Raw genomic sequence first — 10,728 nt, 5'->3', positions numbered from 1 at the left:
TTGGGGGGGTGGACTGGGAAAGGGGATATTTGAGATTTAAATAAAGAAAATATCCAATTAAAAAAAGAATGAAAATTAATCACATGGACTGTGAAGAAGAGTTCAGGATGCTACAGGAGGATTTCTTTAAAACAAGAAGATACTCATGCACATGGCGAAACCATCAGTCAAGGTTCCAGGGACAGGAATGTCTTCTGCTAGACATGTCTGCACATTTCTACCTCCTCCACTTCACACCCATGAGACACGCAATAGCAAAATATCTTCACAAATGTCAGCTGTTCATGCAAGTGTGAGTGTCATAGTGTCTACAAACACCCTGAGAATAAGGGAAAAAACCATATTATTAGAGAGATCCCACCCAGGCCTTCTGGTCAACCCCACTCTTGGCCTTGCTTGAGATATTTATGAACATGTCAAGTTCAGTTTCTTACAAAAGTGGACAATTGCTACTTGGGAAGGAAACTGATGGCATTTCATCTCTAGGGACAATCTTCACAGAGGTTTTCCAAGGCTGGCAGACTCAGTGGCTACTGCCAGCCAGGTCTAGGAGCTGAGCGCTAAAAGCCTGTGTGGCTCAAATTCATTTGTAGAAACATAATTCCCAATGTGTTGATATTAACAGTTGGGACCCTTAGAGGGCCCAGAGTGTTATAATTTGTACATCCTACCTGGAGAGGATGCGAGTGTAACCTTTGGGTCAAACAGCTAGTAGATCTGCTGCCAAACTGACCCAATATTTCTCAGTCTACAGAACTTCACATACATTTCTGCTGTTTACAAATCATACACCTTATGATTTTTTGTTTGTTTATGAGATGTAGGTCTTGCTATGTTGCCCAAGCTGGTCTGGAACCCCTGGACTCAGGCAATATTTCCTTTCAGTTTCTGAGTAGATGGGAGTCACAGAAACCTATGTAAGTACCAAAGTGCCCCCATCTTCTTTCCCAAGGCAGTTTGTGATCTGACTAGAACAGCAGCTTGAACTCAGGAAAACAATAGGACTTTGGGTAATCAGGTTTGCTGCTGGCCCCTTATAAAGATGTGGAAAAATGGAACTTGCTGAGAGAAGGGTGTGGGGTTTTGATATAGCCTACCCTGTACAGTCAACATTTCCCCAAAGTTTCTGGGTCTTGGAGAAAAAAAGAGGATGGAGAGAAGATAATGGAAGAGAGTTGAATGGAGTTTAGTACTAGAGGAGTGTGAAAGAACATGGGGGCACTTTGGTTCTTACATATCCACGCTTACATGAGAGCCTTTTTGGACTAGGTCTAATAAAAAGCTTGCCTAGCATTTTGAATAACAAACTACATGTAGAGAGTTGGTCATATATGTTGGCAAAATAGACAACTATAGAGGTTAGAAATGGTTGTGTGAATGTTGGAATTAATCCAGTCTTCTAAGTGGGCTGTGAGAACCTTAGGCTAACCTTGACTTTACTGAAGTTCACATACCTTTCCTGGGCACTATACAGCCTTGATTTTATCATGATTCCCTTTTAGCTCTATCAACTTCTGGGGAAGAGTCTTGGTCCAGAATGGCAGCCTTCTGGCCTTCAGGGCATGGCCCACAGAGGGGTGGATGTCCAGCTGCAGGTACAGATCATCTTGGTTTGACACTGGCCAGTAGGGTAGATCCTCACTGTTGGGGTTCCTATGGATATGCCAAACAGTATAGATAAATGAAGGTCACTTTCATCTAAGTCCTGACCTCCCAATGTAAGACAGGGCAGTGGACTAAGAAGATGAGGGGACTGATAAACATCCTGATTTGGAAATGCAAGTCTGATACACTAGTTTCTACTCCCTGTGGGATAAGGTTACTTGGCCTGTGTTGTTTCTCCTTCTCAGAGGCAAGATCTAAAGTACTGTGATCCATCCACCGGTCACTGTGAGATGACCAGTAACCAACACCTACAAAGTGTTTCAGTATGCGTTGGGTACAGAGAATTCTAACCCACGAGGAAGGATCCATGAATGCTAATGAGATCACCGATCACGAATGGATCCCTACATGAAGACCTAAGCCTTAGGAGGTTGAGAGAAGATCATCCTCTCACCCATATCGTGCAAAGTTGGCCCAGTATTTCATCATCTTCCTGCTCAGCAGCTTCTCCTCCACAGTGAAGCCAACTGCAGGGAGAAGACAAGGGTCCAGATGCTAGCCATTTAGCACATCTGCCAAAGTCATGCTTCATACTCACCATGCCAGCTGTACCCTAAAACAGAACTCTAGGCTTCGTTCCCTCCCTCCTTTAACACCTAGCATCCAAGGTCCATTTAGCCCCCTAAGTAAATTCCCTCAGACTCATTCCTGATCCAGTGGATCCTCATTTTTCTCTAACACAAGCCAAACTAAGAAAGACCCAGACCCAGTGCAGGTTTTGAGCCGTGAGATGGTACACACTTGATCCTGTTGGTCTCAGAGCCTTGGACTCCTAAATTGGGCTCGAGGCTCAGACATCCTTCAGGTACAAATTTGGTTCAACATCCTGTTCGTGGAAAATAAGAAAGACTCACATTTGATGCCCCAGAAGAAGGATCCAAAGATAAGGTAAAGCTCATCACCGTGGTCAGCCTTAACATGCCATGGCCTGAAATACTTGAGAAAACTGGACCTATGCTGGAACTCATAGAAGTAGACAGGAGCATGGGAACCTGAGGGCAAGGATATATGGGGACAGAAGCAAAGCATGGTCTCAAGTTATCTGGACTCAAAACAATGGAGTGTGGAGCCCCATCCTGGAGCACTGACAGTGGGAAAGCCCACTGTTAAATGACTCTGCCTTCCCTGAGGGCACTCAGATACCACTCAGCTGTTTCCTCATCTGTACCCAAATAAGATGTCACCATCTTATACTCAATATAAGGATAAAGCCTCTTAGGGTCTGGAACCAGAGATCTGATCTAGACATGGGTCAAGACTGGACACTACAGAGCATGCCTGGGACCCACAGCTCTGAGCTTCCTCCTTCAACCTTGTTACAGATGTACTCACGCTGAAAACGTGCTACTTGGAGTGCAGGGATCATGATTAAGAAGTCCCCTATCATCTCTCTGTACTGCATTTGGAGGGTCCAGGGGTCCTTAGTGTCTCTTAAGTACTCTTCTATTAGCAGGTCACCACATTCAGAAGGCAGCATCTACAGCATGAGATGAGAAAAAAAAATGAGCTTGGGTGGGCGACATCCTTAGGGTGGGGGAATGCCACTGAGGTCTATTATGGGGGGGACTCTGAGTGACTTCAATCGGCCGACCCTCTCTAACCTCCCATTTCCAGGGATGCTATGTGAGCAGGGTATTGAGAGGTCCTCTCAAGGGAGGCAGGTCTCAAAGATTCTCACCATTTGCTCTGTTGTGATTTTCATAATAGCCTTCAAGCTCTTTCCGTTTATTTTATTTATCAAGTGAGAATATTTGAAGATCTAGGGTGTGGAGAAATGTTTCGAGTTTGAATTAGGCTAGATGTGAATCAAAGAGTCTCTGAGTTCCCATTGCCTATATTATGAGCCCCCAGATACATAGGACATTATATCTGGACCTTACCTTAGGGATAATCCAGCCATACTCGTCATTGTTGACACCAATAATGCTGGGTACAGGGCGAAAGTCAGCAGAGGCCAGTAACTTCTTGGGATGTCTGGGTAGGAATTTTCCATCCACCACAGCAGGCATAAACCTGAAGGCCTGCGGGGGACATTCAAGGTTAGTATTGAAGATCTATTATTCATATATATATATATATATATATATATATATATATATATATATTTATATGAATGTATGTATTTGAGACAGTTGGGTGTTATCTATTATTTTTCCATTTCCTAATTTGCCTCAGGAGCATTATTCACACCACACCTTTCCCATCTCATCCCTGAAAAGACCCTATGTTTAGACCCTACTACATACAGGACTCTATGAGGCAAGGTGCACCTTTCATTTTGCACCCAGAATTAAAAGAATGCCAAGCCATGCAGATAAAATAATTTGCCCAGAGTCGTGAGGACTTCCAGTCACACACCCTATTGCCTACCATCTTCCCAGAAACACAATTCTGCCAACCTTGTTAATAGCCAGAATTTCTGCTTCGCTCTTGCCTCGAAGGCAGCGCACCAGGGCTTCTGAGTTTGAAGTTTCACAACCAGATAGATTTGCGACCTTCTGTAATGGGAGTTGGCATGAGAGAGGAGTATCTTTCCAATTCCAAGTGCCTGTCCCTAAATATAACATCTTATTGTGTGTTACGTACAGATTACAATAGAGCATAAAATTGTTCCTATTTTCCTGTTGCTCAGAGTTGACAGCTAAGAAAGGGATCATCCTGTCTGCCCCCTCCTCCCCCCCCCCTGTGTGTGTGTGTGTGTGTGTGTGTGTGTGTGTGTGTATTTGGTGTGTGTGTGTGTGTGTATGTGTTTCTGTGTAACAATGGGTATTATGTACGGCATTTTGCCTGTGAAAGTCAGAGGACAACCTCGGATATCATTTGTCATCTTCCTCCATATTTGAGACAGGTTCTCTTGTTTGTTGCTGCCCACACCAATGTAGTTGACTTTTAACCTTTAGAGCACCCCTGTCTCTGTGACTTACTTTACCACAGAAACACTGGGATTGCAAATAAGTACTGGCTTTATGTGGTTTCTGGGGTTTGACCTCTGGACTGCATGCTGCCACAGCAGGCTCTCTCATCTACTGAATCATCTCCCAGACCCATACACCCTTGTTTTGGCCAGTAATTAAAGCCGCTGGGAGGAGCTTTGCAAGCCACATAATGTACTCAGCACGTGTGAAGTAGTGGGAAGTAGGACCTCATCCTTGAACCTCTTAGAAATTATTGGAAAGAAGCTATTTCCCATGGTCCTTGTTTCCCTGAACAGAGTACTAGAGTGTGTGAGGCTGAGGGCTATGGCAAAGTCAGGGCTGGGATGACGAGCCCTTACTGTGAAGATCATCTCAGTGGAGTCAGGTATAAAGGTAGGCAGCAGGGCCACCCCGCTCTCCATGATGGCTCTATGGAAGAGTCCTTGGGACACGGGGGACAAGACATGGAAAGACACACTTGTGCCACCTGCTGACTGGCCAAAAAGTGTGACAGAATCAGGGTTGCCTCCAAAGTTGGCGATGTTCTGCTGGACCCAGTGTAGGGCAGCTGTTTGGTCTAAGAATCCCCAGTTGCCTCTGGCCTGCGCATCTCCAGTGCTGAGAAATGAAAGGGACAGGGATCAAAAGGTTGTCTAGGTTCTGCTCAGCCCCTGTTCTCCAGCCCAGACCTATGCTCACCTGTAAAAGCCTGGGATTCCCAGGCGGTACTGAGTAATGACGACCACCACATCCTCAGTGGCTGCCAGCCTGGATCCATCATGCATAGAAGCCATGCCTGTAACCAGTCCACCGCCGTGGAGCCATACCATCACCTAGAAAAGTCAAGAGATGCCAGGAGGCTTCTTTACAACACATGCTCAATTAGAACTGTCTCCTAGATTATTGGCTGCTGTGTATCAGTGCAGATAAATACCTACATGAGACTTCTCAGCATCCTAGACCCAGGCCACAGTTGAGGAACTAAAGTCCCATTAGCATATTTTCAAACCCCACTGTGGCATCATAGCCTGGATTAATGGATTTAAGTCCAGAGTAATGTCACCATTACTCAAGAGTGTAGAGAAGGATACCTCCACAAGTATTTTTTTTTCCTGATTGTGAATCAAAAGGCTCACCAACTTTCATTAAGTACAACAAATATCCCAAAGCTAGAAATTTGGCTTATCTCAGGGTTCAGCCCTTGGACACCTGACTGGGTCTCTAGGGTTCAAGTTTGCAGTGTGTGTCCTTAGTTAACCCATAATCCAACTCCCAGGACTTAAGTTGTTCTGCATGGCAACAAAACAAAGCAAGAAACAAAACACACAAAATCTTCTTGGACCCACTTGGGGTAAGGCTTCTCATCAGTGTCTACACTGCTATGCCTCCCACCCAGTTGACCATGGCCCAGTTCTCACAGGCAGGTTAGAACTCTCATTGGCATGAGCCGGTGTGTGGATGTTGAGATACAGGCAGTCCTCAGACATAGAGAAGGGAGGCATGATCAACTTTATTATCTTCAGACCCTCTAAATTCAGTACATCATCATTTTGTAGACACCTGTTGACAATGACAGATGTTGATACCAAGGAATGTTTAGTGATCCAAAACTGCGTGTCCTAGTAATGTCACAAGATACACCCATAAAGTCTCATGAACAGTAAGGTGTAAACATGACCTGAATAATAATGACATACAGAGACACACAGAAGTAGATAGGTAAAGAACATGAGACCTCAACCCTCCACAGAGCTAGAGGTAAATAAGGACTACTCAGAGTGGGAGGAAAATCTTCCCTTAAGGAAGAACACTTTTATAAGTTATCCAATACTAAATGTCTGGCCATAAAACACCAAACACACACACACACACACACACACACACACACTATTAAACAGATTAAGCAGGCTATATTTAGAAATATGTGTGTGTGTATACATATATGCATATAACAACAATCAATGACAAAAGAGGCCATGAATTTGAGAGAACAAGAAGGGATATATGAGGGCTTGGAGGGAGGAAAACAAAGGGAGAAACAATGTACTTATATTGTAACTTCAAAAATTAAAAGAAAATAAAAAAACCAGACCCTTAGGATTTTCTTCTAGTCACCCTCAACACCTCCTCTAACACAGGTTTCCTCTCTACAATCTCATATTAAGGTAAGGCTCACTGGCTCTGTGGAGGCTGAGAGGCATACAGATTTCCAGGGAGGTCTCCAGTTGAGGGGAGGCAACCTTCATGAGATTGGAACTTTGAGACTTCTTGGATTCTTTGTGGAAAGGATTAACTGCTGGTAGTGCTGTTCACCCCACTCCTTGTAGTATTTATTTAGAATCACATGGGAAGAGAGTCTCAAGGACAGACTATCTAATATGTTGGCCTGTGGGGATTATCTTGCTTACATAAACCAAAGTAGGAATACTTGTTTATTGTGGGTGTCACCATTCCCTAGCAAGGGACTTCTGAACTGAGTGAGTAGTCAAAGTGAGCAGACTATTATCAAACAATCATGCATTCTTTGCTCTTTTTTCCCAATTACAAATGTGATGTGACCAGCTTTCCTTACTGTGACCTCTCCTAAAGAGGCTCCCCTGCCCCCCATGATTGTTGTAACCTGGAACTGTGACTTGTAGTGACTTCTTCCTTCCCTAAGCTGCTTTTGTCAGGGTACTTTTATTACAGCGACAGGAAATAAAAGTAAGGCATCTGGATATTTGGATGCCGTTTCTGCAATGGGACTGTAGGAATGAATGGACAATGCTGTACTGTAGGGAATAAGAAATCCTTCATCCCATGTCCCGACTCTCAGGCAATCTCTTTTTCCTATATATTCTCCCATGGAAGCTTTCATCCATGATCCTGGACAATGACACTTAATCTTCTGGGTTGTCACAGTGACTCTGCAGGATACTCATCATTGCTGCCCTCCCGAGGGACTTGTAGTGCATGACACCAGACTCTGGGCCCTTCACTTGGCACAATCTGATTCTGGGATGAATTTGGATATGTTTTCCACTGTAGCACCGGGAGCTAACTCCCAATATGTACCAAGCTCTAACCCAGTAGTGTGACATAGTTGTCCCATTCTAACCCTTAGCACATGCATCAGGAAAATGCATGGAAGATGTCTCTCATCACAGGCAGAGAACTACTCTGTAGCCAAGAGGGCGGAGACACTTCAGCGTGGCCTGGATGTTGGAACATATTTTCACCCCAGTACCAGAAACCCTCTGGGTCCAGAACTTACATGGCCGGCTGTGAGGTCCCATCTCTCACACCACTCCATGGCTCAGGGGCCTCAGGAGGAGCAAAACGCAGTGGTCCTACAGGAGGCTTGGCAAAGGGGATTCCCAGGAAGTTATGGGCTCCAGCTTTGATGTCTATCAAGTGGACAAACTTGCCTCGGACCTGGCCTGTACGTGTGTTTCTGATGGGGCTGGTCTCTGATGAGTCGAGATCTGTTGGCAAGATATCATCTGGGTTAGTTTTCTGGAATCAGTTGCCTGGGCAAGTGGTGGGAGTTCCCATTTCGTTGTTACCAGAGCTCACGGGAAGGGAAGCCAGGGTCCCCCAGTTCAGCTGTAACAACTCCCCTATTCCCCCAGGCCCAGGAACCTTTCCTAGAACCCCTTTGAAGGATGTCACAGTATTTCTCTTGCTAAAGAGGTCACACAGTCAGAGCCCTTTGGCAGCCGGGAGGTGTTATTGTCATGATTACCCAAAGTTAGGAACAGTCACAGCCACACACAGATGTGGGAAATGCCCCTTCTGGCTCTTCTCCTGACCTTCAGGTCCAGCTCCTTAGAGCCTTTCACACTGGGCTGGCTCCTCAGCAGGCAGTAGTCTTCGACAGCTCTGACCCTCAGTGTGCTATGGCACCCACTCTATGAGTTTTAGTGGGTGCTTTCGGTGGCTCACATTCCTCACGCTTTCATCTGTCATCTGGGTGAGCTCCTCCCTCCCTGGTGCCTTCTGCCCACAAGCTCAGCCCCTGACTGACCTGGGCTGCTGTGACCCTGCTTCCCACCAACCCCACTTAGGGAGTCTCACCCTTCACATGGAGGAGGAGGAGAACCAGGAGCCCACAGGCCGCAGCATTCAGCCATCCAGGAAGTCTGCACACTGGCATGATCGGCTCCCAGGCCTGAATCTGTTCGTCAAGAACCTAAAGCAGCTTATATAGGCCTTGCCCAGACAGGACCAAAAGGAATGTAGGTGGGAGAGTACGTGGGGCGGGGCAAAGTTTTTTCTTCCTGACAACTAAAGGCAGAAATGACAGGAGACAGTCAGTGACCAGCTAGCTGTAGGAAAAACACACGTCTGCGGTTTCTGCTCCTTGGCTTCTTGGGAAGGCACGGATGGCTTCTGTGCTCTGCAATTCTCCCGAGATATCAGGAGCCCTGTCTTCAAACCCAGATCTACCATGACCACTGTTCTTGTGCTCACTGGCAGAGGTCAGTGCTGTCTCAGAGGTCAGGGGACAAAATGCTGTAACAGGAGAAATCAGGGATGGGGGGGGGCTTCTCTGAGTAGGCAAGTATGGAAGATGCTATAGATGGATAGAAGCTCAATGGCCGGAGCTCAGAACACTGTGACCATTACAGTGATCTTAGGACCTCCATGATCTGCTCCCAGAAATTCTGGCTATGTCATCGAAACATTGGAATGTTGGCACTTCTTTCTTTCTCTCTCTCTCTCTCTCTCTCTCTCTCTCTTTCTTTCTCTCTCTCTCTCTCTCTCTCTCTCTCTCTCTTTCTTTCTTTCTTTTGTTTTTTTGAGACAGGGTTTCTCTGTATAGCCCTGGTTGTCCTGGAACTCACTTTGTAGACCAGGCTGGCCTCGAACTCAGAAATCCACCTGCCTCTGCCTCCCGAGTGCTGAGATTAAAGGCATGCACCACCATGCCCGGCTATGGTGGCACTTTTTAGTCACATTCATTCCATCTCTATACTGCGTCTCCTCTGGTGGCTAGCTCCTGCACAGCTCAACATACAGTCCTTTATCTACTTGGGAAACACTTTTTTAAACTGTATTTCTTATTGTTTGTTTGTTCATTTAATTATTTACTTATTGTGCATGTGTGTATGTAGGTGCGTGAGTACTCACATGCCATGACATGAATGTGAAGATCACAAGGTAAGTTCTAGGAGTCCTCTCATTCAATCATGTCGACGTGGGAGATCCAACTCAGACCTTCGGGCTTTGTTAGAAGTCTCTTTACCCACGTAGGCACCTGGCCACCCATCACCTCCACTTGACAACAAGTGGCATTTCATGGGGGCATTCATGGCTCCAATAGTGAGGAGAGTCTGGGCTCTCAGAGCCTATGAAGAAGCTGGAGATACAGGTCTCTAAACAGTTTCAGAATCTTAGAGAAACCTGGTGAGAGGCATCCTTGACTACAGGATGAGGAGTTCACACCTAGCTTGGCTTGATTTCCAAGAGGAAGTGGTGAGGAGATCCATGACAGCCAGCCTTGAGTACCCTCTGAGAACTGACCTTGGCTCTCCCTTTCCAGTCCCCAACCGTTTAGGGGTTCACAGTTGGGCGTGGCAGGACTTCCTTCTTTGGTTCTTTTCTGGATTCTCTGACATGAAACTGTCACGGCTTCCCCTGCCTCCTTCAATCTGAAAGTTCTGCTTTTGATTCAACATTATCCTTACAATGCACTCTTGTTCAATCCGTGGTTTCAGCCCTTCCTGCCAGGTGCTTTCCCTTTTTCTGTTCCCTAACCAAATGAAGTGCTTGGCCATGAGGCCTGAGAAGTCCCCAGTTTCTCTAAGATTGAGGTCAAGGAACCAACATTTTTATGCTTCCTGGGACATCCTGGTACTTCTTAATCCTAGATCATTTTAACTCATCTTAGAAAAATCCATATGCACTGCCTCTTACAGTACCGCCATTCAGAGGCCCAGTGTTAATGATGGCTAAGACCATAGTAAAGATATGGACTAAAGATGGCATTGGAGGGAGGCAGAATTGAGAAATGAGCAAGAAATAAAGAGAGGAGAGAGAGAGAGAGAGAGAGAGAGAGAGAGAGAGAGAGAGAGAGAGAGAGAGAAGCAGAGTCTCAAAAATTCATTATAACACATGCAATGATACATCATCCATACCCATTCAATTGAATCAGATGTAATCCCCA

At 45.7% G+C, this 10,728-nt stretch overlaps 1 protein-coding gene across 2 annotated transcripts; it reads right to left on the bottom strand.

Annotated features, from left to right (window-relative positions):
* Nucleotides 1-217: 217 nt before the first annotated feature.
* On the bottom strand, nucleotides 218-8,732 carry LOC110337419 (pyrethroid hydrolase Ces2e-like). 2 transcript variants are annotated; one of them, XM_021220324.1, is made up of 13 exons: nucleotides 8,637-8,732; nucleotides 7,834-8,044; nucleotides 5,999-6,140; nucleotides 5,280-5,413; nucleotides 4,940-5,198; nucleotides 4,065-4,163; nucleotides 3,546-3,686; nucleotides 3,344-3,424; nucleotides 2,998-3,142; nucleotides 2,520-2,657; nucleotides 2,060-2,132; nucleotides 1,455-1,653; nucleotides 218-319 (listed from the first exon to the last, which is right to left on the bottom strand). In XM_021220324.1, the coding sequence occupies exons 1-12, from the start codon at nucleotides 8,713-8,715 to the stop codon at nucleotides 1,467-1,469; spliced, it is 1,689 nt and encodes a 562-aa protein (XP_021075983.1). In that variant the 5' UTR covers nucleotides 8,716-8,732; the 3' UTR covers nucleotides 218-319; nucleotides 1,455-1,466. The 2 variants fall into 2 exon arrangements, with proteins under 2 accessions (XP_021075983.1, XP_029388250.1); XM_029532390.1 differs by lacking the exons at nucleotides 4,940-5,198; nucleotides 5,280-5,413.
* Nucleotides 8,733-10,728: the final 1,996 nt, after the last annotated feature.

The sequence above is a fragment of the Mus pahari genome, chromosome 20 (assembly GCF_900095145.1).
Source record: "Mus pahari chromosome 20, PAHARI_EIJ_v1.1, whole genome shotgun sequence".
Lineage (NCBI taxonomy): Eukaryota > Metazoa > Chordata > Mammalia > Rodentia > Muridae > Mus > Mus pahari.
This window is presented reverse-complemented; position numbering and strand designations above follow the sequence as displayed.

Excerpts from the sequence above, each read along its gene's own strand:
- LOC110337419 (XM_021220324.1), bottom strand. The coding sequence starts at position 8,715 with ATGCCAGTGTGCAGACTTCCTGGATGGCTGAATGCTGCGGCCTGTGGG. Across the intron at positions 5,199-5,279 it reads GGAATCCCAGGCTTTTACAG|CACTGGAGATGCGCAGGCCA; the intron begins GTGAGCATAGGT and ends TTCATTTCTCAG. Across the intron at positions 2,658-2,997 it reads CCAAGTAGCACGTTTTCAGC|GTTCCCATGCTCCTGTCTAC; the intron begins GTGAGTACATCT and ends CCTTGCCCTCAG.